Below are 23,028 nucleotides of genomic sequence, written 5' to 3' on the forward strand. Positions count from 1 at the left end.
TACAGACACTGCTGCCTGGATGTTTAAAGGTTATGTTAAGACCAGCTGAACTTGGAGACTTCAATATATTTAACCACTAAACTTTTTTTTAATTAAAAAAAACTTGACATACTTTTAACCACATAAACAATGTCATTTTTTAAGAACCATAAGGGATTTTTTCCTTTCCTTCTCATACAATCTTTTACTTATATATATATATACTTAAAAGTCTGAGAAACACTGCTTCATGAAATCTACCTGCATCCCCCTTTTCTCTAATGAACATCCCTTCTACCTGCATTCTTAACCACCTTTTTACTAATCTCAGAGAGAAAGCCCCTACGTGAACAGACCTTTTTACTCTCTAGGGATATTTCCCTGAGTTTCTGTATTGTAAAGAGAAGAAGGGAACACAGCAGAGCAGTATCAATATACCAAAGAATGTGGAGTTTGGTGCATTCCAACAATATGTGGATTGTATCTGACTGAAGTAACAGCAAAACAGTAAGACAAACAGTAACTGGTTTTAAATTTCAAAGAAAAAGAAGAGGACTAAAATATAATATGCTAGGGAAGCACAGGTGTGAGAACACAGAATAGCAATTCAAAAGTAGGGCACGTGTTTTGATGTCTGCCAATTTACAATTTTGGTAGTACCATAGAAAATACTAAAGACTTGCTAGCAAACACTCAGCTCATACTAAACTAACATTCTTGATAATTTAAAAAGCGGATGAGCAGACATTTGTTAGGGATACTGAAAGAGCAGTTACCTGATGTGCACGTGTCACAGATTTATTATGTCACTCAGACAAAACTGAACTCAGCAGATACTCTGAAGCTTACTTCTTTTCACTTTTCAAAAAAAGTATTTTGATCAATTCTTTGGAACTCCAAAAGAGGCCACAACAACATATTAACTAAGCATTAATGATGTAATTGTTAGGGAGAAGTTAGAATGGCTAAACAACAAAAACAAAAAATGTGTTTTAGGAATTACTCCAAACTCATACTCAGTCCCCTCTGTGAGTGAAGATGCCCATCCTCAGTAAAGTTCAGTAAAGCTGCAGTGGCTATAAATGCTAGTAATTCTACATACCAATTTTTCTAAAGGCTTTAGGATTATTACTCAGCATTCAGATAAATGCTGAATTTAGCTCCTACTCAGAGGAGACAAGCTACATTTCCCCAAATCTTAACAGTTTGGTGATTCTCGATGATGCCAGGAGCTGGGTAGGTGGGTGCAGAGAGCAGGGTTGTATTTCTCTGCTTTGCCACACCTCAGAATATGTAAAGCTTCTGCTGCTATTCCTAGCTCATTTCAACTTCTCTTCCCCTTTGAGCCATCCAAACAGAAAAGTACAACAAACAGTAGTCCAGGAAGCTAACAAACTAAATGGTGCTTAGTCACCTCCCTATTTCCATACACGTTTGTTGAAATTATCCCTATCTAGTATTTTCACTCCTGTTTTACTGAGGGCTCTCCAAATCATGTTGACCTAATAAAGCCAGAGAAAAAGCCTGCTTTCATTACTGCCTATCAACTTCTGCAATTCAAAAGTTTCCCAATTTTGTACCTCATGTTTGGGGTGTGTGTGCGCGTATAAATCTCAGATGGATTTGTGCTAATCCTAATTCACAGAGCAAACAGAAAAAGAACGTGGGCAGCTGCTCAGTGACTATGACCCCAAATTCCACTACTTCAAAAGGACTCAAGAACCATGCTGAGAAGATAGAAATCTTCCTGCACCATTCAGGTAGGTGTAAAAATGTAAAAAATTCCTAGCACTACAGGAACCCCTGGTGTGCAAACATCTGCAGCACTGAAGTTTTCTACCAATGATTTTCACAGGCAATCACCCCTGCTTGTGTCTGTCACTTGTATGTTTTTCTCTCCACATTCCACTTCCCACCACCAGTATAAGGCCCAAGACTTTGCCCTATTTACATCCTTCATTTATCTCCTTCTCATACTTGTCCTCCCATTCCTTCCTCCATCCCTTAATTCCCATCCCAATATCTTTCCTAGAACAGTTTGAGAAGTCAATCTCCTGAGTTATTTTACCACAGTTCCTCCAGATAAAGATTTCTCTACTGGAGGACAATTGAAGCAGTATTTTTTTCTATTACAGTTCTAGCTTGCAATTCAGATTTTGGTTGAGCATGAGTTTTCACAGCTTTAGCTCAGCTTTTTTCAGCTGTCAATGCCATGGGAGAACAACCAGAAGCTTCTTGGACTCTTAGGTCACAACTGTGCACTCTAACAGCTATTTTACTTGCAGAGCTTGCAGCTATTTTACTTGCAGAGCACTAATTTTTTTTTTCCTCCCTGCAATTCTGACATTTTCAGTAATACAAATATTAATTTTCCTTCTCCAAAACAGACAGCTCATGCCACTAATCTTATAATGGGTACTACACTGACACCAATAAAGTCGGAAAAATACAAGGCAGGCTTTAGAAATTTTCCTTCTCCTAGAAAAAAAAAAAAAAAAAGTAGGAAGGCAGACAACGATTAGACAATGACTTTTCAGGGAAGCAAGCTATCAATAAATTTCAGCTGGCAAAAAATCCACAACAGAAAAGTGGAAAAGAATTCCCAATGCTTTAGCTTACCAAAGTGACTGATACTTTCAGAATTATTGCAGGAAGCATTCTTAGCATTCCCAATTTCCTCTGAGGCTATTTAGCAGAAGCACCACACAACTGTGTTTTGACAAACACAATAGGGGTAATCTGCTGAATCTGAGTAATTCCCAGTAAACTTACCAAGAAATAAAACAAACTAACACTTTCCATTTAACCTCTCCTTCCCAGCCTGTTCCAAGTACCAGAAGTTAATCCAAAAGAAAAACTACACTGCACACACAATTTTCCTTCCAAGGAGATACAGAAATTATTAGCCCTGATGATGTGGGCAGTACAGAAAGAAGCTCTTATCAGAGCAATGCCTAAGCAATAAAAACATGTACAGGTATTCAAAAAAGACTGTTATGATGACGTAAAGCGTAACAATATTATAAAAACAGGTAACCTCAGACTTCACATTTATGACTTGTATTACAAAAAAAAAAAAAAAAAAAAAAAAAAAAAAAAAAAGGCCGTGGGAAGCAGCAGCAGTACAATCCCTCCACAATCCTACTTCCACAAAGAATCATCAGCAATTTTCAACTGATACCAAAGTGACTGTCCAAGAATCTCCCTGTGTCCTAAGGGCTTACTCCCAGTGAATTAGAACAGGTTGTGCAGGTTTAAGCAAGCTACAAGCTTGTTCACCTCCCCCACTTATGGCTAGTTCTGACACAAGGTAGTAAGTGGCTGATTTGTGAAGCATGCAAACAGTTGCAGAGAACTCAGATATATGATCATAACGAGCTAATAAAGTACAACGGAGAGTTATCTGTGGTTTTCATGCTGTTGGCCAGCAGCATTCTGAAAATGCAAATCTTTCCCTAGAAGGAATTAATGATCCTGAATGTCTTTTTTTTTTTTTTTGCCAGTTTATATTATACCTACGGATTTCATGCCTCCTACGAGTTTCTTCCTACTACACATCATCTTACTGTTCACTGAGGGAAGCAGAGCTGCATAAAGAAAAGCAACAATCTTCAGACATATGCTGTATCCAAAATAAATAAATAAATCACTATTTATTACGACAGCTCAAATGGTTTTAACAGTTTTATTTTTCCTCACAGCTGTCACAATGCAATTGTATCCCATTTCATTTCTCACTCTTTTCCCATCTGAGTCTGCCTATTTATCTGCCCATAACCTAAACACATGCGTGCCCAGCATGGAAAAAAGCAGAACATCTTACTTTGCTTAGATAAAACTGTCACTTAGCATACTTCATAGAATCTCCACACTTCAACGGTCCCCTTATGCACAGATTTCCCCATCTACCCTTACTTTTGCAAGTCATTTATATACCACCTCAATCATCCTTGTGCCCTGACCATGACAGTCTATATACATCAGAGTAAAAACAGGTACGTTTTACATTCTTGAGATGTACGCACAGACTTTGCTCCAGACTCCCAATGCAAAATGAGAAAAATGTCACCCCTTCTCATGCAAGCCACAGCCCTAACACAATGTCTGAAATTAACAATCTCATGAATTTCAACTGCATGTTCTCTGTGCAGCCTGCAGCTGTCAGCAGATATACTGAACCCCATACCCACATGTAGTACTTTGTGTTTCAGAAGTTTGTTTTTCCAAACTAGACTATCTAGATAGGTTGAGGATATGGGCTACTGTGTTAGTCTGTCCAAATGACCAGGCAAAAGAATTGTTCCATTATATCCTTCCATGAAATCTTAATTACTGTAGATAACGAGCCCAAGAAAATGGGTCACTCACTTTAGTATAATCATATAACATTTCACAGATCATTTTGTATAAAGCTAAAGATCCAGCAGTTTAGAGCTTAATAAATGAAGTACTACAACAAACAACATGCAATTACTAAGCCATGCTCTTGCATAAGCTACTTAAGAACATGAATATACAATTACATTTTAACAATTTTGCAGAGATACCTATTTTTCTTTGTCATAGTCTATGAACCTTGAATTCTTCCACATTACGCTAGACATGTTAGTCACATCCAGAAGGTTTTAAGAGAATCTAAAGAAGTATAAAGGTTAATGGATTAATTAGAAAAACAAGCAAACAACCTTACATATTCAGTGTGGAGAATCTCAGTCTGCTACAGGACCACTCAGGAGCTCATTCTATATGATTCACAGGAATAAATAGTTCCTGAGACAGCAAACTTTGATACTAACAGTTACATGTGCTTGCAACTGTTTTCTGTTTAAATGGCTTTAAAATGGCTTTTTTTTTTTTTAGTTTAAGTGATTTTAAACTAAAAGAGGGTAGATTTAGATTAGATATAGGTAGAAGTTCTTTACAATGAGGGTGGTGATGCCCTGGAACAGACTGCCCAGGGAAGCTGTGGATGCCCCATCCCTGGAGGTGTTCCAGGCCAGGCTGGATGGGGCTTTGGGTAACCTGGTTTGGTGGGAGGTGTCCCTGCCCATGGCAGGGGGTCGGAACTGGGTGGTCTTTAAGGTCCCTGCCAACCCAGACCATTCTGTGATTCTCACATGTGAACAAAGGCGGGAAGCAAGAAAGAGAAAGAACAGTAACAAATTAGGATTACAACAATACTAACAAAAAACTCCAAGTGTATGCAAACCTTGAATTAGTAGCTTTCCATGCATAAATCAAAAGCTTATTTCAGATTATGATTTATAAACTGAAGAACACCTTCCCCACACAGCTTCCTTCCATTTTACCACCTTTGTATTTACTAAGCTTGAAGTGTCACATCCACCACTTATCAGCAATGCAGCTGCTTAGAAAGCAAAGGGATCAACCCATCCACATCTGTAGCTGAGTATCAGACTAGTCTACCTCTGTATTTGCATTTCTGAAGATATTTATGTTAATGTTATGTTCTACAGAAAAGAAACTGCCTCCTCATGGGAAATAGAGCTTCATTTTTCATGGATCAGTGCTTATGTATATTTAGTGTGACATCAAGAAAAGTACATCTCAGCACATCACAAAGAGGAAAGTACGTATGTGGGTAGGAAAAGAATATAAAATAGCTGCTTTTCAAAACCTCAGGAAGAAAATGTACAAGTTAAAAACAAACAAACCCCTTGGCATCATTCAAAAATACAACTATTAAAAAAATAGCTTTGGATGAACTCATAATTTGAAGAACAGCAAAAAATGAATGAATTTTAAAATATATAAACTTAAGCTTCAAAGTGTGCATTTGAAAATCAGGCCACTTGCCTACATGGCCAGACACTTTAGAGAATGACGCTATTATTCAAAAGAAAAATCAGTTCTTTGTGCCCCTTCCAAGATGCGGGCTGAACCTCCTACTTCCTTCCCTTACGAAGGCTAACAAACCCAGCAGTCCAGGTGCTAAACAAGTCCCAAGATGTTACAGAACGTAAAGATAGTGAAGGACTTAAAGAATACACACACTGGGAATATTTTATGAATACTCCACACACTCTCTTACACTAGCAAAGGATCATTTTTGCCAGAATGACAGCGACAGCCTCAATAAGCAAATCAAGCTGAACTAAAAGAGGACTGGTTGGTATTACTGCACAATTACATTTCCTCAACTTAGTGCCTGCCAGTTGAAGCACGGATACTGATTACACATGTGCTTATTCCACCACATGCCACGGTAAATTAACTGCTAAGTGTTTTAAACCTGGCACGGTTATAGGCCAGATCCATCTTCATTTTGGATGACAGGCATATACATCAACCACAACTCCAGTTCCATCTCTGCCTTGCCATTCTCCCTCCAGCATCTGTGACTATTTCCCAGATCCCACACGCAGATCCAGTTTCCAAACCACACATCCAGATTATCCTCCAAATGCAGAGGGATAACAGAGACTAAGGAAAGTGTCATTGCATGCATTTTATGTGTGAGGGAAATGATGAAACAAGACATGCTGTGTAGAGGAGCAGAGAAGTCTATGCTAGGTACCTGACATTGCACACGGTGGTAGCATGTCTAGTAGGAAAAAAAAAGCTTTTTTGTTTGTTTCTAATTTGTGCAATGTGGGAAGCCAAGAAGAAAACCACTGAGGGTGCTAAGTCTGGGGAGCAACCAGTGTGTGACACAGGAAGATAAACAAACCCTTGCTAAAGGCTGAATGGGGAGGATCCTTTTAACAGGGACCAGCCACACTAAAAGGGAGCTTTTATTTTGATCGTACCAAACACCTAAAATACTCAAACCACAGTATCTTTCCCGACTCAAGACTGCATTTACAGTGCAGATACCGATCAGTCAAAAAAAAAAAATTATACATTTTGCACTGTGAAGAGCCAAGTTCAGCAGTTGTGAAGAATAAAATGGCACAAATGAGCTTAATGAGAAAAACCTGTAGCATACACAAGAATCACTTTACCCGTTCAACAGTTAATAAGTTGGCAATACTAAATAATGAGCCTAGCCTGTCACAAGGCTAAAGGGCCCCGCTGAGTTCTACTACTGTTGGTCAAAATATAATTAAGAATCCTATTGGGAACTATTTAGAGATGTAGTCATTTTGATGACTAAGGTATTCAGCTGAATCTAACATAACAGGTGATGTAACACTGGGTAAACACTGTACCTTGAGTGCAATGCAAGTGGAGTAATTATTGTTTACATTATCTGTCAAAACCATTTGAAGTGAAACTGAAAGAAGTCACGAAGCAGTGTTGCAGGCAGGCAGTTCAAAGGTAATGGAAAGCTGTGTTTCAAACTGGAATTTTGCTGTGATTTCACCTCAACGTTCAGAGGTCCAAACGCTCAAATTTATCAATAAAGTGAAAACATACCATCCACTGTAATGCTGACTACAGAAGAATGGGACTGAGGCAGTTAGGAAATGTATGAAAAAAGACTTCTATTACAGCTCGCATAACATTATGAAAGCATCGTATTACTTAACCAGTCTGCAATAATAAGAGCTGCAATTCAAACAAGAATTCAGAAATTAAACAATTACTTTGGGTCTAGCATGCTGAATGAAAAGACTTCACAAATACTAAGAGAAAAAGAAATGAAGTTCTGAAGAAATAGAACCAGTGAAACATACTTACTTGGTGTGAAAGCAAATCTGTGCTTACATAATTCACAGTACTCTTTTCTGCTGTGTTTAAGCCACTGAACTAAGCTGCAACAAAAAGTCATCCCATTAATACACGCTATTGCATCTCTCTCCCCTTTTCCCTCCATTACAAAACCCACACCAGTTCTCTACCCTCAAACATAAAGAATATTGGTATTAGCAAGGAGGACTTAAACTAGCATGCTTATTATGTTCATTTCGGCCACAGAAGTTTCAAAAGTGGAAAAGATGAGCTGACTATGAGTAACAATGACATGTCTTCTATTACTTAACTTACACAAAGAATGTACATCGTCAGTAATGTAAGTCACCGAAAAGGCCAACACCTCAGAGCATGTATCCTCACAGACACCAATCCTTAAATATTTCAAGATATGACACATATGCACACAATGAAGATTTAAAACCACTGTATTCATGAAAGAATGACTATTAAAATACAATCAAAAAGAGCGTGTGCATATGTGTGTGTGTGTTACAGACCAGAATTAATTTTCATTTTAGCATTTCCCTAACAGACCATATACCTCAAAATTCTGTTCATTTTGTTTTTTTGGTATGAGGTCAGGTATTCGTTTTCATTCAGAATTATAAGCAGATACAAAAAAATCTGCATACTGATTTGGCCGCTTACAGTTTTCTGCAGATGTGTGAGCAAAACTGTCATCTGAAACACATAACTATTTGTACTTCCTTTTTGTATACAATTACTACATTCTTTGTGAACTATAATGAGCCATCGTGTTAAAAAAAATAACCAACCAACCAACCCGCTCTTTAAAACTAATGTGCTGCCTCTGAATTTGCTTTTCTTACTTGTTAACATGAAGGCTTAGGAGGTACCATTTTTAGAAATATGTTAATGCATTTAATTAAAAAAATGAACAAACAAAAAAAGACAGAACTTACCATTCCTGATGAATAAATTTAATACTGCCAGTACACACACATGGATGATACAGGGGTTTCTCCGGAGTTCCTTCAGACCGACAGACTCTGCATATATCTGCTGAGCAGGACATAAAGCTTATTACTCTTCTGCTTAAAGAACTCAGGTTTACCAAACAAATTATACACTACAGAAACTTTGCCATGTAGCAAGATGAAGCCAAAGTAACTTAAAGTGAAAAAGTCTGGGAGCTAGATTTCATCTGGTGGAAGACTCAGAGACAACCAGAAAAAAAAAAAAAAACATTATCTCCCTGTTCATCTCATTCAAAACAAGCAAACAAACACCACTGTCTTATTATATATTTAAGATTTCTAGCATATACACACCAATATGTAGGGGTACTCTGCATAAAAACAGAAATTAATACTAGTAATACACCTGAAACACCATCTAGATTGTTAAGGATAGTCCCCCTGCATGTGGCTATAAACTTCAAAATGGAGTAATTTTATCCGAGTTTTGAACAAGTTAAACAGAGGCTGAGCAGAAGGGATTTACCAATGATTAACAATTACTGAAGACATTTACCACTACTGAACCTTACACGCATGTTCCTTTGTGCTCTTTGATGACAGGAAAAGCAAACCAAATACAACAAATGTGAATAGGTACTTTGTAAGCTTGCTACTTCAGTTGAGTGAGGCCACCAGAAGCACATTCAGCACCACATCGGTGCTGCTACAAGCATGCACAAGGAGTACGTCCACCAGAGCTGTACGAAGCAACATCATGCTGCTGCAAACACCACAAGCCCCTGGTTTTCCCCAAGAAGCAAAGGATTCCTTTTTCTCGCAGAGGGTTCCTGCGGGTGACTGCCCACGGCAGCTCTCTCCAGCTTACAGCCAGGGTAGAGCCTCAAGCTGCTGCAGCCCCACCTTCCTCCAGCACTCCTAACAGGCCTACTTCCCCATGGCAGGTTGACAACCTGACAGGCTAGAGCAGCCTTGCAAAGGGTCTGGCCAGCACTAGGGCCAGCACCAAACATACGGGGCAGAAGGAAAACGTGGGAACCAGCAGCTACACTGGCTTAAGCTGGCGTGACATTGCCGCCTTAAGGATGCTCTTTGACACCACAGAAAGCAATTTAAAGCATATTCCCTGGCAGACCCCCAGAGCTCTCTCAACCAACCCACTCATTAATGGTCCATTGGCTTTCTCAGCAGAAACTGCTGGGAAGAACGGTGCGTTCTTTACTGAAAATAGATTAATTCTGTATTAGGGAAAGGATTTCCTTCCTCTGTTAGCTTACTGAAGTAAGTTATGCCTAAACTTTAGGTTTTCAAAGGATACGAGAACTTCTAGATATTCCCACTTGTTCCATAAACCCGAATAAACACAAAACAAGTAACAATCTGGACTGTTAAGCAACACAACTTCAAATCAACAAACCCTGCTGAGGGTCAGCATGTCAAACTATTCACCTTAAAACCCATACACTGTCACTTTCAGGGAGATTTCCAGTGTGTAACAGACACTGCTTTTCTACTTGCACACACACTTGGCATCCTGTTAGTCATGTATGTGTTCAGGAAATAATGACCTTGGGTAATACAGTTCTTTCTTGAGAACATTCCTCTGCCCATCACATTTCTCTAATGAAACGCTCACCACTGTAACATCCAAAACTGAAGATCAGGCTATTTAGCAAAAACATGATTTAGCTAGAAAGAAGCAGGGGCACCTGTCAACAGCAGATGCTGCTATTTGGTGCTGTCAGGTGCTACCAAGGAGCAGCTGCCACATTGGGTCCAAGGCAAAGAAGCTGCCCCTTAGGGCTGCCCATTACTGCCCTTAACTGCCTCTCTTTTCTGAACTCTTACCATCCACTCAGTTTTCTGCTAACTCTACAACACAGCTCAGTCAACCACCAGTCCTACCAGAAACCAAGGGCCACCATCAGTGAATCAACATCATCGTTAACAGGTTACCAACAGTCACAAAAAGTCCATTGGAAACATACAGCAGAAGCTGGGGCTCTGCCACACGATAAAGAGCCCGGCTTTCCTTTTCCTTAAGGCACAAAGTCTTTTCAGCTGCTAGTGTTTAAAGCTTTCTAATCTTGGGAAGTCTCTTTGGTTCATTGGCAAGTGCTATGAAATTCTAATAGTGGGAACTGAAGTTTGAAACCCCAGCAGAAGTCACCATGTCCCAGCAGTATTTATGGACAGTGACTGTGAAGCCTACGTACTTTTAATGCTACTATTTTTGAGCTTTTGAGGGTAACATTGACAAGAGCATAATACTAAATGTAAGGTGTTGTATACAGTAATAATAAATGCATATACTAAATATATTAAAAACAAAACAAAACACATAGAAGTCTAAACTCCAAAACTCCAAGTGCAGGGCACAGCACTAAGGTTTAATTAATGAAGACAGTGCCCTAAAATGTAACTAACAACCCCGCTTTGTTCTCTCTTCCTGGTCTTGCCACTGCTCACCAGATCATGTTTTGTAGAAGCACACGCGACCAAAGGCTACCAGGTTTAACAGCCTGCTACAAATGATCAACTACATTTTTTGGCTTAAGTCCACCAAGATGCATTTACCAACTACTGGAACAGTGGGAACTCAATTTATCCTTGCTGAGAATCGACTTCACAGTCTGCTATAAATCAGGTTTTCTGGACGACTAGACGCCAAATACACAAAATCTCAACAGTCACTTTGTTAATTTAACCAATACATGCAATAGTGGGACTACAGAGGCTCAGGAGTTGCGGCAGTTGTAGAAGTTGATAGATTTTAAGCACACAAGTATTTTGATAAACCACCGGTTTCCACAAGTACCCAGTTTGTTTACAGCATGACCCGATGGACGCTCTGCAAAGACACTGACTTATTTCAACCACTGTTTCCCTTTCAATTCTCTCAAGTTGGGAAATAAGTGACAGCAGATAAACAGCTCCGCTGAAAATGGTTCCTCACCAGCAGACGCCAAGACGCTATCTATTCCTTGGAACTACCCGGCTACCACAACGCGTATTTGTAGGTATTGCTTGGGATGGCAAGCAGCGCTCCTGTGCTGCCGAGAAGCACCGCGCAGCTCCTTTATTTGTTTGGGTTTATGATGAAGGGTCTGCGCTGCCAGCTCGAGCCGCACAGCAATGTAACGCTTGGCTTCAAGCCACGCAGTACCCCCAAACGGGAACTACGCGTTACAAACACGTCGCTGCAATCTTTCGGACAACTTTTTCAACGCGAGGTACTCATCTCTTGTAAAACAGAGAGGGAACCACCTGGGCTCCTGCATCGCTTTATATTTTGGGTTCTCCGAGCAGGCTTTAGGGCAGCTAAGCGCGGCGTTACCCTTGGCAGAAGGGAGCACTCAAGGCATCGAGGCAGGGCAGCGGGGGCCGGGGGCAGCGCCTCGCACACCCGCCAGGCTGCGGGGCCAGCCCCAGCGGGTCTCCCGGGCTCATCCCGTGCCCGGCGGCCCCTCAGGGCCCCGCTGCCGATCCGGGCCGATCCCACAGCGCCCCTCGGCCCTACACGGGCAGTGAGGGCGGCGGTTACCGCTACGGTGACGGTTACATAAGGGCAGCACCCCCCCCTCCCTCCCCCCCCTCCGCCCGCCGCCATTTCGCGTCGCGCCCCCCGCAGCCACCGGGCACGGGCACGGAGCCGGGAAGGGGGGGGGGGGGGGAGCCCCGTCAGCTCCACCCCCCCCCACACTCGCTCGCTCGCTGCCGGTCCCGGTCCCGGTCCGCTCGCCCTCCTCCCGATCCCCTTCACCCCCTCCCGGCCGTGCCCGGCTGTCGGTGAGGGCGGCGGGGAGCGCTGCGGCGGAGGCGGCGGGGATCGCGGTACCTTCCTCGGCGGTCTCCATCTTGTGCGGCTGACGCAGCGCCGGCCGGCCGGGTGGCGTGACCCGCGGCGGGCGGGGCGGGGCGGGGCGGGGCGGCGAGGGGAGAGCGCCCCGCTCAGCCGCCGCGGAGGGCTGGAGGACTCGGAAGGCCTGCGCTGAGCACAAAAATTCGCAGAAATAGCCCCAGATTCACCACAAATTCAAGGAAATGGGAAGGAGAGGGGTGGCTCTCCGGTAGCGTGTAGCTAAAGCACTTCAGTACAACGCACGTACGCAGTGGAGGTCTTCCTCCTGTCCTCCCTCCGGAAAAGGCAGGGGGGAAAAACTCCCACTCAAAACTGAAAATGACTTTATTTAAAAGCTTATTTTCATCTTCTCCCATTTATGACTGAAAATCACTTTATTTTAAAAGCTCATTTTCATCCCAACAATTCATTCCACATATTAAAAAAGCACCACTGTGGTACTGTAGAAACGGCAGCGTATTCAAGTTCTGTGTGCAAGAACACTCGAAGAAGAAAAAAACACAGAAAAACCCAAACCAAACCACACCAAGACACAGGGCAGTCCAGTTTCCACCTTCACTTGTAGCTCCAACTCTATGGCTTCCAAACGTGCAAGCTTTGTTGTTGCTCACTTGGCAATAAATACAAATTAAATGTCATCTACAGGTCCCTGAATTACCATTTGCATTTAAAGACCATGGCAAAATGAGTGTGTGTAATTCTCCATAATTAACGCATGTAATTCTCCATAATTAATGTACGCAATTCTCCCAGTTTCAGGCTTTTAAGGTAGAGTGTTTTAAAATCAGATAAAAACTTTTGAAATGAGTTGCTACATGCTGCCAGGGAATAATCTTATTCCTGCCTTTATCTATCTATTCCACCATTTAAACTACCTAACATTACACTTATACCATCTGCTCAGCAGTTAGAAAGAATTAATCCCCCAAATTTGTTCTTACCCAGTGGTTCAGTATGGGCTACACAATAGTTTACTAGTAAACATGAGTTGAAGGCAGCCCATTATAATTTAAACAGGACAGAAAAAAATATTTTGTTGTAAATTAAATTAAATGTCTCTGAGCCTTCTGTGTGTTTTTGATGAACATATTATTAATACATGTCTATCCAGTAATATGTTGCCTGTTATTCACCTGAGCAATACATACAGGTTACCTAAATTTTAACTTTTCGTACAGAGGAAGATGTTAGGAGACTGTTATTTGCTTCTGACTGTGATCAAGGTCAAGAACTAGTGTCAACAGGCTCTGAACAAACATACCGAAAAAAAATAATATCTGCTTCAAATAAGTTATAACCTGAGTAACAGAGGAAACGGGGAAATTTTATAGGTGGGAACCTAAGATAGTGATAGATGTAATCCCAAATCACAGAAGGTCATGGCAAAAGGAAAGACATCTTTAGAATGAGTGGGAGGAGTGGAAAAAGAATTATTTTGAACGTGGTCCTATTTTGGCAAAACACTTATGTTTTGTGACATTTAAATGCTTAGAAAATATCTTGTCTATTTTCAAATGTTCTCTGAAGAAAATATGAAATGAAAATTGAAAAATTGAAACCATGCAGCATTTGTACCATAACATTTCCATATTTTCTCCAGTATTAAAATAACTTCATAGAAATGTGTCCCTTACGTTTTTAGAGTTGTTTTAAAGTTTGCAGTATTGAAAAAGCCAAACAGCAAAAGCTAATGCTTTTCAGTTTGCTTCAGCTGAACATTTCAAAACACATTTATTTTCTTAATCAGCTTAAAAAAAAAAAAAAAAAAAAAAAAAAGAAGGAACTATGTCCACTATTTCTGTTTTAAATTACATCTCCAGCCACAGAAGGCTCTCATTTGGAGGTGGCAGCAGCTTAACTTCCAATGTGCTGTCCTAGTTCTTTTCCTTAGCTGTCCACCTGACTCATCACAAAAATGGGTCAGGGGGTTATAAGCAGCAAGTTACAGAAATGTGGACAACATGATGGATTATCTTAAAGAAAACCAAGTGGATTCTAGTTTATATTAATAAATCATCTGGAGTGAATAGGTATCTGGTTCCTGAGCAACTTACCAACCACCGTGAGGGAAATCTAGAAAGAGTCCCCATGGCAGAGGAGGTGCTGTTAAGTTAAAAGTAGATTAAGCACTCTGATATACAGCATAAAGTACATCCTACAGAAAGTTAGCATGACAAAATCAGAGATTAAAAAGTTCTGTGAACTACTAAGACACTGGGTAAAAAACATTGTCACCACGGATCTTCCTGGTGTGCTGCAGAGTCTTTTGAAGGACACATGTCCTGACAACTGGCCATTTGGCCACAATAACTCATAAAACTGCATCTACTCAGCAGGTATCTGCTGTGCCAGAGGATTCCTGACATGGAAATGGAGGAAAGTAGTCTTAGATATACTGCACATACAAAAATGTTTACAGCTACATTAGGAGGATTTGCTCAGGCTGTTGCGTTAGTGCTTGATGCTGACTTTGAAGCCTCTGTGTGAACCAATTTGTTTCCTTTCAGCTGGTGTTTGCATTGTGCTGAGCCCAGGCTATAAGTAGTAGCTACCTAAAGTATCAAAATTCCTGCATGAAAATGTGAATTTGTTTCATATTTTGCATGTATTCTATAAGATACATAGTGGTAATGCACCCAATATAAATTTAGGGATGGACGTAGTGGCCTAGCACCATCAGACACAGCAGTTATGTAGGCTCCAGATCTGCTTATTTTAGAAAATATTTCTGAGGGGACGCTTGGCTATGAGATATGTTTTATGGATTATTAAAAACACAACCAAGAAAGAAATGATGCTCACTACTGCTTTCAGTGAGAGATGATGATTTTCTATCAAGTAAAAAAAATTACCTAAAATGATGTTACGGGATAAATCTCTGTTGAACAGATCTGACTGAGAGAAAACGCAAGGCTGTTTATCTGTGTCTGGATTTCAAGGAGCTAGATAATACTTGGATGACTGACAGATACCCATTTCCACGTATTAAAGAGGTATTTGCAGAACTTGGTTCTTCTGAAAATCTGCAGAATGCACATCAGCAAATTGCACTGCTGAAGTGCAGAAGAGATCTTTTCACATGTATTTGTTACAGTGGATTTTCCATGTAATACAGGCCCTATCATCTTGCTTGTGATCTCCCTGTGTGGAGCTTATTACCTTGTGTGGCTTAGTGTGGAGGTGATGGCTGTTATTAACCTGCCTAGGATTCAGAGTTCTGCAGGTGCTGTTGTTCTTCAAAAGACGCTCAGCTTCAAAAAATGGCCCGTGTTTGTCTTCCAGAATACCCCATTCCTACCAAAGGGAGTATCATTTAAGGCATGTGCTTCTGTACCTTAAACACTCCCATCAGCCTTTTGTGAAATTCTTAGATAGTTTGATATTTGTGTCATTAGATTAGAACGATGATTTTTATATTTTTGTATAGTTCTCCTTGTTCCCCTTGATAATAGGGGGTGTTGTGTGAAATGTGTTACATGTCAAGTGACTGCTTAAAAGTCCTTCTGAGAATGTTGGTTGTCCTATCTTTAAAAATCTTTGAAGATACCATTACAGATGACATCAGGTAGGGTTTATCCTTAGCATTTAGCAGGAGCAATCTTATTTTGCCAGAAACCTCTTTCTTGACCTTCTGGTGTGGATGTTGTTGGAGGTTAGGCCTACCAGCCAACTTAAATTGAAGTTAAAACCACATTTAAAACTGTGAGCGTTGCCAAAATAAGAATGTGTCTATTGTGGAGAACGACCTTCATTCTACCCACATAGTCACTATAGATAGCTTTTACAAAGACACCTGTGTTACTGCCTCTGCTTCTCCTGCACCGAGTAGGAGGGAAATATGGAAGGGCTTAGATTTCTAATGACTTGTCATTACTTTTTCTCAAACATATGTAGCAACAGGAAACGGGGTGAGGGTTGTCTTGGCCAGGGAAAAGGGAGCTGTAGTCCAAAGGTCAGACTTATTACAGGTTGATTAGTCAATGGCCTCTGTTTTATGAGGTCGTCTGATTTCTGTAGAAGCTTTCCTTTCACTGTAGTTTCCACACTGAGAATGTGACATAATAGCTAGCTTTGGTTTCTTTCCTTACGGCAATAACACATTTACTGTGTATATTGCCTTTCCTGTAGGATTGGCAAACACAGTGAAGAAACCTCTTAATGCTTTTGATGTCTAAACAGGAGAACAAAGTGCTTGTCTCAGTGAGGTAGATTTTCATTTGGATGACTGATATGGAAAATCAAACATTCAAAACTAAATTTTCTTGGCTCTTTGTGGATCAATTAAATATTTTGATTTACGAGTTTTTGAATGCAGTCATGATGTTAATGAGCCTCTGCCAGGACCTTAGCCTAAAGGAGGAGTCATCTCACAAAGATGCTGATACACACAGAAATGGCAGTGCTTGGTATTTCTTTCTCACAGACTTGTCCTCAGATGATCTGACGAATTGAGCAGTTCAGCCCAGCATCCTTGTTCAGCTCCTGAGAACGAGCTTATTTGGAAACTATCCTTTTCAAAACAGGAAAACTCCCTACTTTAGTGTCTACTTTATTCCTACATCAGAAGTAGGAGTCTTTTCAAAGTCTGTTTTTTTTTTTTTTTTTCATTGTTAGCTGAGGCCTGAGTACACAAATTGCTGTCAGAAACCTGTACAAGATTTTTCTAGTCGACATTCTTATATTCAGGGTGGATATGGGGTTTTCCTTCTCTTTCATCTCTTTCCTGGATCCTCAAGATCAATTCCCTTCCCTCATTATTTTCTCTATCACTGATCTTCTTCCAGGAAGGAAGAAGACATACCAGGGTCCTACAATGCAGCAGTGTGGGAACAGTCAGCAGCTATAGAGATGCAAAATATGGTAGAAAGGATTACAGTGAAGAGCATGGCCAAGAGGAGTGTAGAGAGTGGGGAGATGTGTGTATACAGGGAACTGGGAGACGAGAGGCTAGGAGAGGGTCTGGAAGAAGTCCGGAACTGGTTTTAGGGGGAAGTCCTTGATGAAAAGAAAAAGGCAAGTGTCATAGCCATCTTCAAGGCCAAGTAGAGTTGAGGGAACTGCAGGTCAGTCAGCCTAACCTCAGTCCACAGTAAGGTCATGAAACAAATTTCCCTGCAAACTACTTCCAAGTCTTTGAATGACAAGACATTATTTGAGCCAGTGTGGATTTATGAAGGGTAAATCAAGTTTGACCACCCCAATTCCTTCTGTAATGAGATAACTGGACAATTTGCTTGGGGACGCGCAGGGCCCAGCCCACTGCTAAGCCAGCACAACGCAAATGGCTCCTGAGAAGATGATAGTCTGCTCATATGCTCTGCTGTTGACCTCGGCATGGTGAAAATGTAGTGAAAGCCTCATGGCTGCTGGGGCCTGCAGCACAAGGGCAGCAGGATGGTGAGGGTGCTGTGTGGGTGCCACAAGAGGGCACCTCTGTGTCAGCCCATGGAGGTGGCTTAGGGACTTGGAGTAGAAGCTGACCAGGGAGATGCCTGCAATGGGCCAACCAGGCGTGGAGCCTGGGAGCACGGTGATATGAACCAGAAAGACCTGAGGAGTCAGGGCTTCCTCCAGGAGCACCTGGGCTGAGGCCTCCACCTCTGCTCAGCTGTGGGAAGTGTCCCTTGTCACTCTGCTCTGGGTGACGTGGGGACAACCTGCCCGGAGTTTCTAGCCTTGCCCAAGGTTTCTAACCTTGATGAGGGCTCAGGTAGGAGTGAGTCACTGTCATGCCAGTGCCAGATTTTCCACTTCACAGTGGATTTCAGGTTTAAATCTAGGAATTTCCATGCAAAATGCTACCTGGTGAAATGCTGTCTCAGCAGTGTCAAGCAGTCAAAAGTCAGGAGGAAGACTTTTGCTGCCCATAGGCAAAGAAGCACGGGACAGAGACGGGCAAGTGCAGGCACTCCAGCACTGACACAGCAAATGCTTTCATGCCAAGAGCTTGTTGTGTGGATCTGGTCGTAATGAATGAGCTCTTGTCTGGCAGCACGTCCGCACAGTCCTACTTTTCAGCATGCATGTGTGGACTGATGTGTCCTCACTAGCAGCTACCTTGCAGTTACAGGAGGAAATCCAAGTAGGTCATGGGAGAAGGGATCCAGAGCTATCTATTTTGTCTGAGCAAAGACGATCTCTAAGTGTAGCTGAATTGGAAGTCTGTGCAGCAAAGAGAGCCTGCAATTGGCTTTCTGCTTTAGATTTTGTCATTGTAGTCAAAATATGGATTTTAATAATGTATGCTTGTGTTACGTATGTTGAAGTATTTATGTTAATATATCTTCCATGATTTGATATGATTTGATATGAAATAAATGATTTTGGGCCTGCAGTATACTTTGGATTGGCTTGTAAATTTTGGATGTAAGATCAATACTAGGTCATTCATCATGACCAAAATAGGGTTGAATTTACTTTGTCACTGAAAGAAACAAGAAGAAAGACTTCAAAGAAATCCTTCTGGTTTTGAAAACCCATATTTATAATATGCAGAACAACAAACCATTTCCTAAAACATAACTACAGGTCAGTGACTTTTCAATCTATTTTTCCATCACAGTTCCCCTGTGTACTATATTCCAGTTGCTATATTAATCTCTGTCAACTTCTCAGAGGTATTTACTAATCTTCTGCACTTTAATATCACATGCAATCACAGACGCTCTGTAAAATTCTTTGCCTACTCATTCTCAGTTAATTAACATGACCATACTTTAATGAAAGTTGGAAACTGACACTTGCATGTCCATCCTAAGCACTGTGTACTTACAAAATTGCCATATGTCTTTATTGTTGTGCTCCATAGACAAATCAAACTCCTCCATGGAGCCCAGGGCATAAAAGTGAGCTGGGCCTCAAGAAAGTGCAGCGCATTGTAAGATGTGGGCAAAAACCGACATGTCTCTTCAGAGCTTGGTTTGAGCTTGGCTTCTTCTTCAGCATCTCAGTCATGTTCTTTTTAAAATCTGGATACAAGCTGAAAAACAAAACAAACCAACAACCAAAACAACAACAACAACAACAACAACTTTTTTATTTGTTTCCAAATTATCTCTGAAAAAAAAGTATTTTTTCCTCTTTTAAAATTAGCATTTAATTTAAATGGAGAGGCATTTAGTACAAGAGAAAAGAAAGGTATGGTTGTGGTGAGGAGATTAGAATTGTTGGGTTTCATTTGCTCTTGGCAGATCACAAAAAGAAGAGTTCCTCAAAAAGATACCCTATCTAAAGAATATAAAGAATTCCTAACAGCCTTTGAAGCATGCAGATTCTCTGGGAGGTTTCCAGGAGTAAGCAGCAGGACTGCCAATAGTTCAGCTGACTGGAAAATGAACATAAACACATACAAAATTACTCTGAACTGTACCCAGGTGAAATGTGCAGCATCTAGTTTGCGTTTAGGGAAACCAGTGGTTTCTCAGACTTGACAAAACCTTTTTACCCCATCAAAGCAGAAAACTTAAAACAGGCTTTTTAACAAACATGTTATAAGAGCATCTTGTGTGCTAATGAAGAGTCTTAATTACAAATGCCAAGGCAGGATGCTTGTTTAATTTCTGACTTTCTATTTGCATAATTCACAAGTTCACTGAGGAATGCGCAGTTTCATTGCTGTTCTTCTGAGTCATGCCATGCTTACTGTTTGCTCTCAGCTCACATAATTTGTAGTTGTGCCTGGGAGTTTGTTTAAGGCCTCAGAGCTCCTAAGTTTGAAAATACAGGCATTTATGTCTTTTCCTAGAGGAAGGAACTTGTGATTTTTGCATAATATATAGAAATGGTTGTGGTAGCTAAACTATATGTTGTTGTTGTTGTTTTTGATGCTGATGAGTAGAAATAAGCTGCCTATAATCTTTTTTTTTTTTTTTTTTTTTTTTTTTTTGGATAAATGTATATTGTCATAAGAATCCACATGACCAAAATTCAGTTTTGATGCCACTTTTGATGAAATTTTCAGGGAAGAGATCAGCAGCAGGCACTGATTTCTGCTTAAAACCATAGAGGGAGTGTTGGAATAGCTAATAGTATACCTACATCTGACTGAAACAAAAGGAATGAGGCTTCTGGTTCCCACTCGCATGAATATATATATATATGTATATATAAATGTGTGTATATATATATATTTAAATGTGTATATATATATATTTAAATTCCCTATACATATCATAATATGTATAGGGAAGATCTCCCAGAGAAGATAGAGGGTAACAAATAGCCATGTGGGTATGGCAGTCCACACATGAATGAACATAGAAGAAAGAGTAGCTTAAACAAGAATTTCTGACCTAGTATATATATGTAAGTCTTCAGGGCCAGATTATGAGCATATGTCTTGTACAGAAAGTCCTGGGTCCTTCTTTCAGGACCTACACAAGACTTCCTCCCACAAAGTTATTCCTGTCTCCTTTATATCCAAGTTTCATTTCTTGAATGGACATTCAGGAAAATGCTATCTCATTAATGTTAATCTATTTCTCTCTCATGAGAGAGAGTACATGATGGCAGGGACACACAAGGAATTCCTTTTGGGGAGAAAATAGCTAATTTCCCTTTTTTCCCTCCCCCTATTTATGTAGTTAGCTAGCCCAGAGATCGTCCACACCCTGGAGAACTCATTCATTGTTTATATCCAGGCTGGTGGGAAGGTTTGCACCAGCACGAGAAGAAAGCCACTGTGGTCTGTGGCAAGCTGTGATTTCACTTGAAAACATGTATCTCAGCTCCCCAGGCAAGCCTCCAAGCAAGCCAAGAGATCAGGGGAAGCTAATATGTTGTGATGCAGACTGTTGGTCTCTTTGAAGGCAAGCAGGTGACTGGAAATTTTATGCCAGCTTGGTGGGGATGGGTTTCAGGTTGCTTTTTCTTCTCCTACTGAGCCAGGAGAACAGGCTGTAATGAACAGACGAGCTTGGCCTGATGTATGAGCCGCAGCACAAGACCAGGCTCTGGAAGGGGCCTGACGTATTGTAGCTGCTCTGTCAGGTACAGGCAAGCCACTGTGGGAAGTAGAGGAAAATCAAAAGGCCTGAGACAGGAATCTTGCAAAGGATTAAGGTGGACTTAAGCATTTTGCTTCTCAGCTTTCTGAAATCTCTTCACAGGTCTATCAGGCACCTGAGGTCCTTTTGTTTTGATCCTTTATGCCAACGTATGGTGGCATAAAGCATGTGGTGGGCTGGCTCCTCCACTGCCTGGGACCTTTCTTCTGAGACCTTCCATTCAGTATTTACTTCAGCATATGCTAAAGGACTTTTAGAAATTTATTACATTGAACTTGCACAGACTGTCAAACAGGCCCACTCTCCGCACAAACTCAACAATTTACAGGCCTGCACTGAAACGTAATTTTTTAATACTAGCCCAAAGTTCCTTATTTTGCTTAAAAAGAAAAAAAAAAAAAAGTAAGAACAGGTGCTCTCTGCAAATGTATTTATTAAAGTACCTTGGTTGCTCTGAATTGATTTATGTATGATAATTATCTTGTAATGTAATTAGAAGGCCTCATACTTGCTTTCCTTTAACTTGCTGCTTTGATGTTGCATATGGGCGTCTATATTGCTCTGTGGGATACAGTCCAAAGCTGTCTGGATTATTGCCAAATTACTAATGTGGAGACAAGTTTGGAAAACAGAAGTTTTAAAGACAAGCAGTCATAGGAAGGTTTTTTTTCCTGTCATTCTGTTTTAATGTTGAAGTTTAAAACACTGATTAGTATAGTAGTTTTTTTTTGCCAGAATTTACCAATAACCAGTGATGGTAGCAAACTTTTACCCTTTTTTGAGCTAGGAAAAAAACCTCTGAATGTTCATCTAGAAGAAAGATGGTTTATGGGGGGTCATATGTAAGCAGAAATTTTGGGAACCTCTATGTTTCGAAAAGGATCTCCTGGAAAATCTCTCTCAATCCAATCAAACTGTTCAAGTGCACAATGGGAGTTTACAGAAAAGCCAGATTTCTACTCATGATAGTTCCCTCTTCTGAAAAGTGCAGTAAAATCTACAGGCACAAGGTCCAGCTTTTAATCCAAGACATTTTGTTTATATTGAAGACCAAAATTGTGTTTGTATCTCAGTGCAAACACAGCCACAATTATAGGCAAACAAAATGACCTGCTTACAGCTGATTAATCCCAGAAAGTTCCTGAAATATAAAATGAACAGTAGATGAGCTGTGCTTAAGGAGAGAACTTGTACTAAGAAAATTTAAAAAGGAGAAGGAGAAGGAGAAGGAGAAGGAGAAGGAGAAGGAGAAGGAGAAGGAGAAGGAGAAGGAGAAGGAGAAGGAGAAGGAGAAGGAGAAGGAGAAGGAGAAGGAAAGGGAAAGGGAAAAGGAAAAGGAAAAGGAAAAGGAAAAGGAAAAGGAAAAGGAAAAGGAAAAGGAAAAGGAAAAGGAAAAGGAAAAGGAAAAGGAAAAGGTCTCATTCCCTGGACCAAACTAGACCAAATACAAGTATTTTTAAATCATTGTTTGTGGGGATGATTCTACACACAAAATCCAGCTTTCAGTAATTAAATATGTGGCATTAATTCACCGTTGAAGGTAATAGTCCTAAAGATGAACAACTGAAAGAAAAAGAACTTCTCA

The 23,028-nt window shown here is 40.6% G+C and overlaps 1 protein-coding gene across 2 annotated transcripts in view; it reads right to left on the minus strand.

The window, feature by feature from the left end:
• The window catches only part of MARCHF6 (membrane associated ring-CH-type finger 6), a 47,558-nt gene extending 35,083 nt beyond the window's left edge, over positions 1–12,475 (minus strand). The window contains exons 1-3 of one of the 2 annotated variants that reach the window (XM_084281854.1): positions 12,415–12,475; positions 8,562–8,661; positions 7,624–7,697 (exon numbers count right to left, since the gene is read on the minus strand). In XM_084281854.1, coding sequence (XP_084137980.1) covers positions 7,624–7,697; positions 8,562–8,661; positions 12,415–12,433 — 193 coding nt within the window. In that variant the 5' untranslated portion in view covers positions 12,434–12,475. The remainder of the gene's footprint in view (positions 1–7,623; positions 7,698–8,561; positions 8,662–12,414) is intronic. The other variant, XM_084281855.1, reaches the window with a different exon arrangement.
• Between the last annotated feature and the right edge of the window lie 10,553 nt (positions 12,476–23,028).

Source organism: Netta rufina (genome assembly GCF_964035555.1).
Source record: "Netta rufina genome assembly, chromosome: 2".
In the NCBI taxonomy this organism is placed as follows: Eukaryota; Metazoa; Chordata; class Aves; order Anseriformes; family Anatidae; genus Netta; species Netta rufina.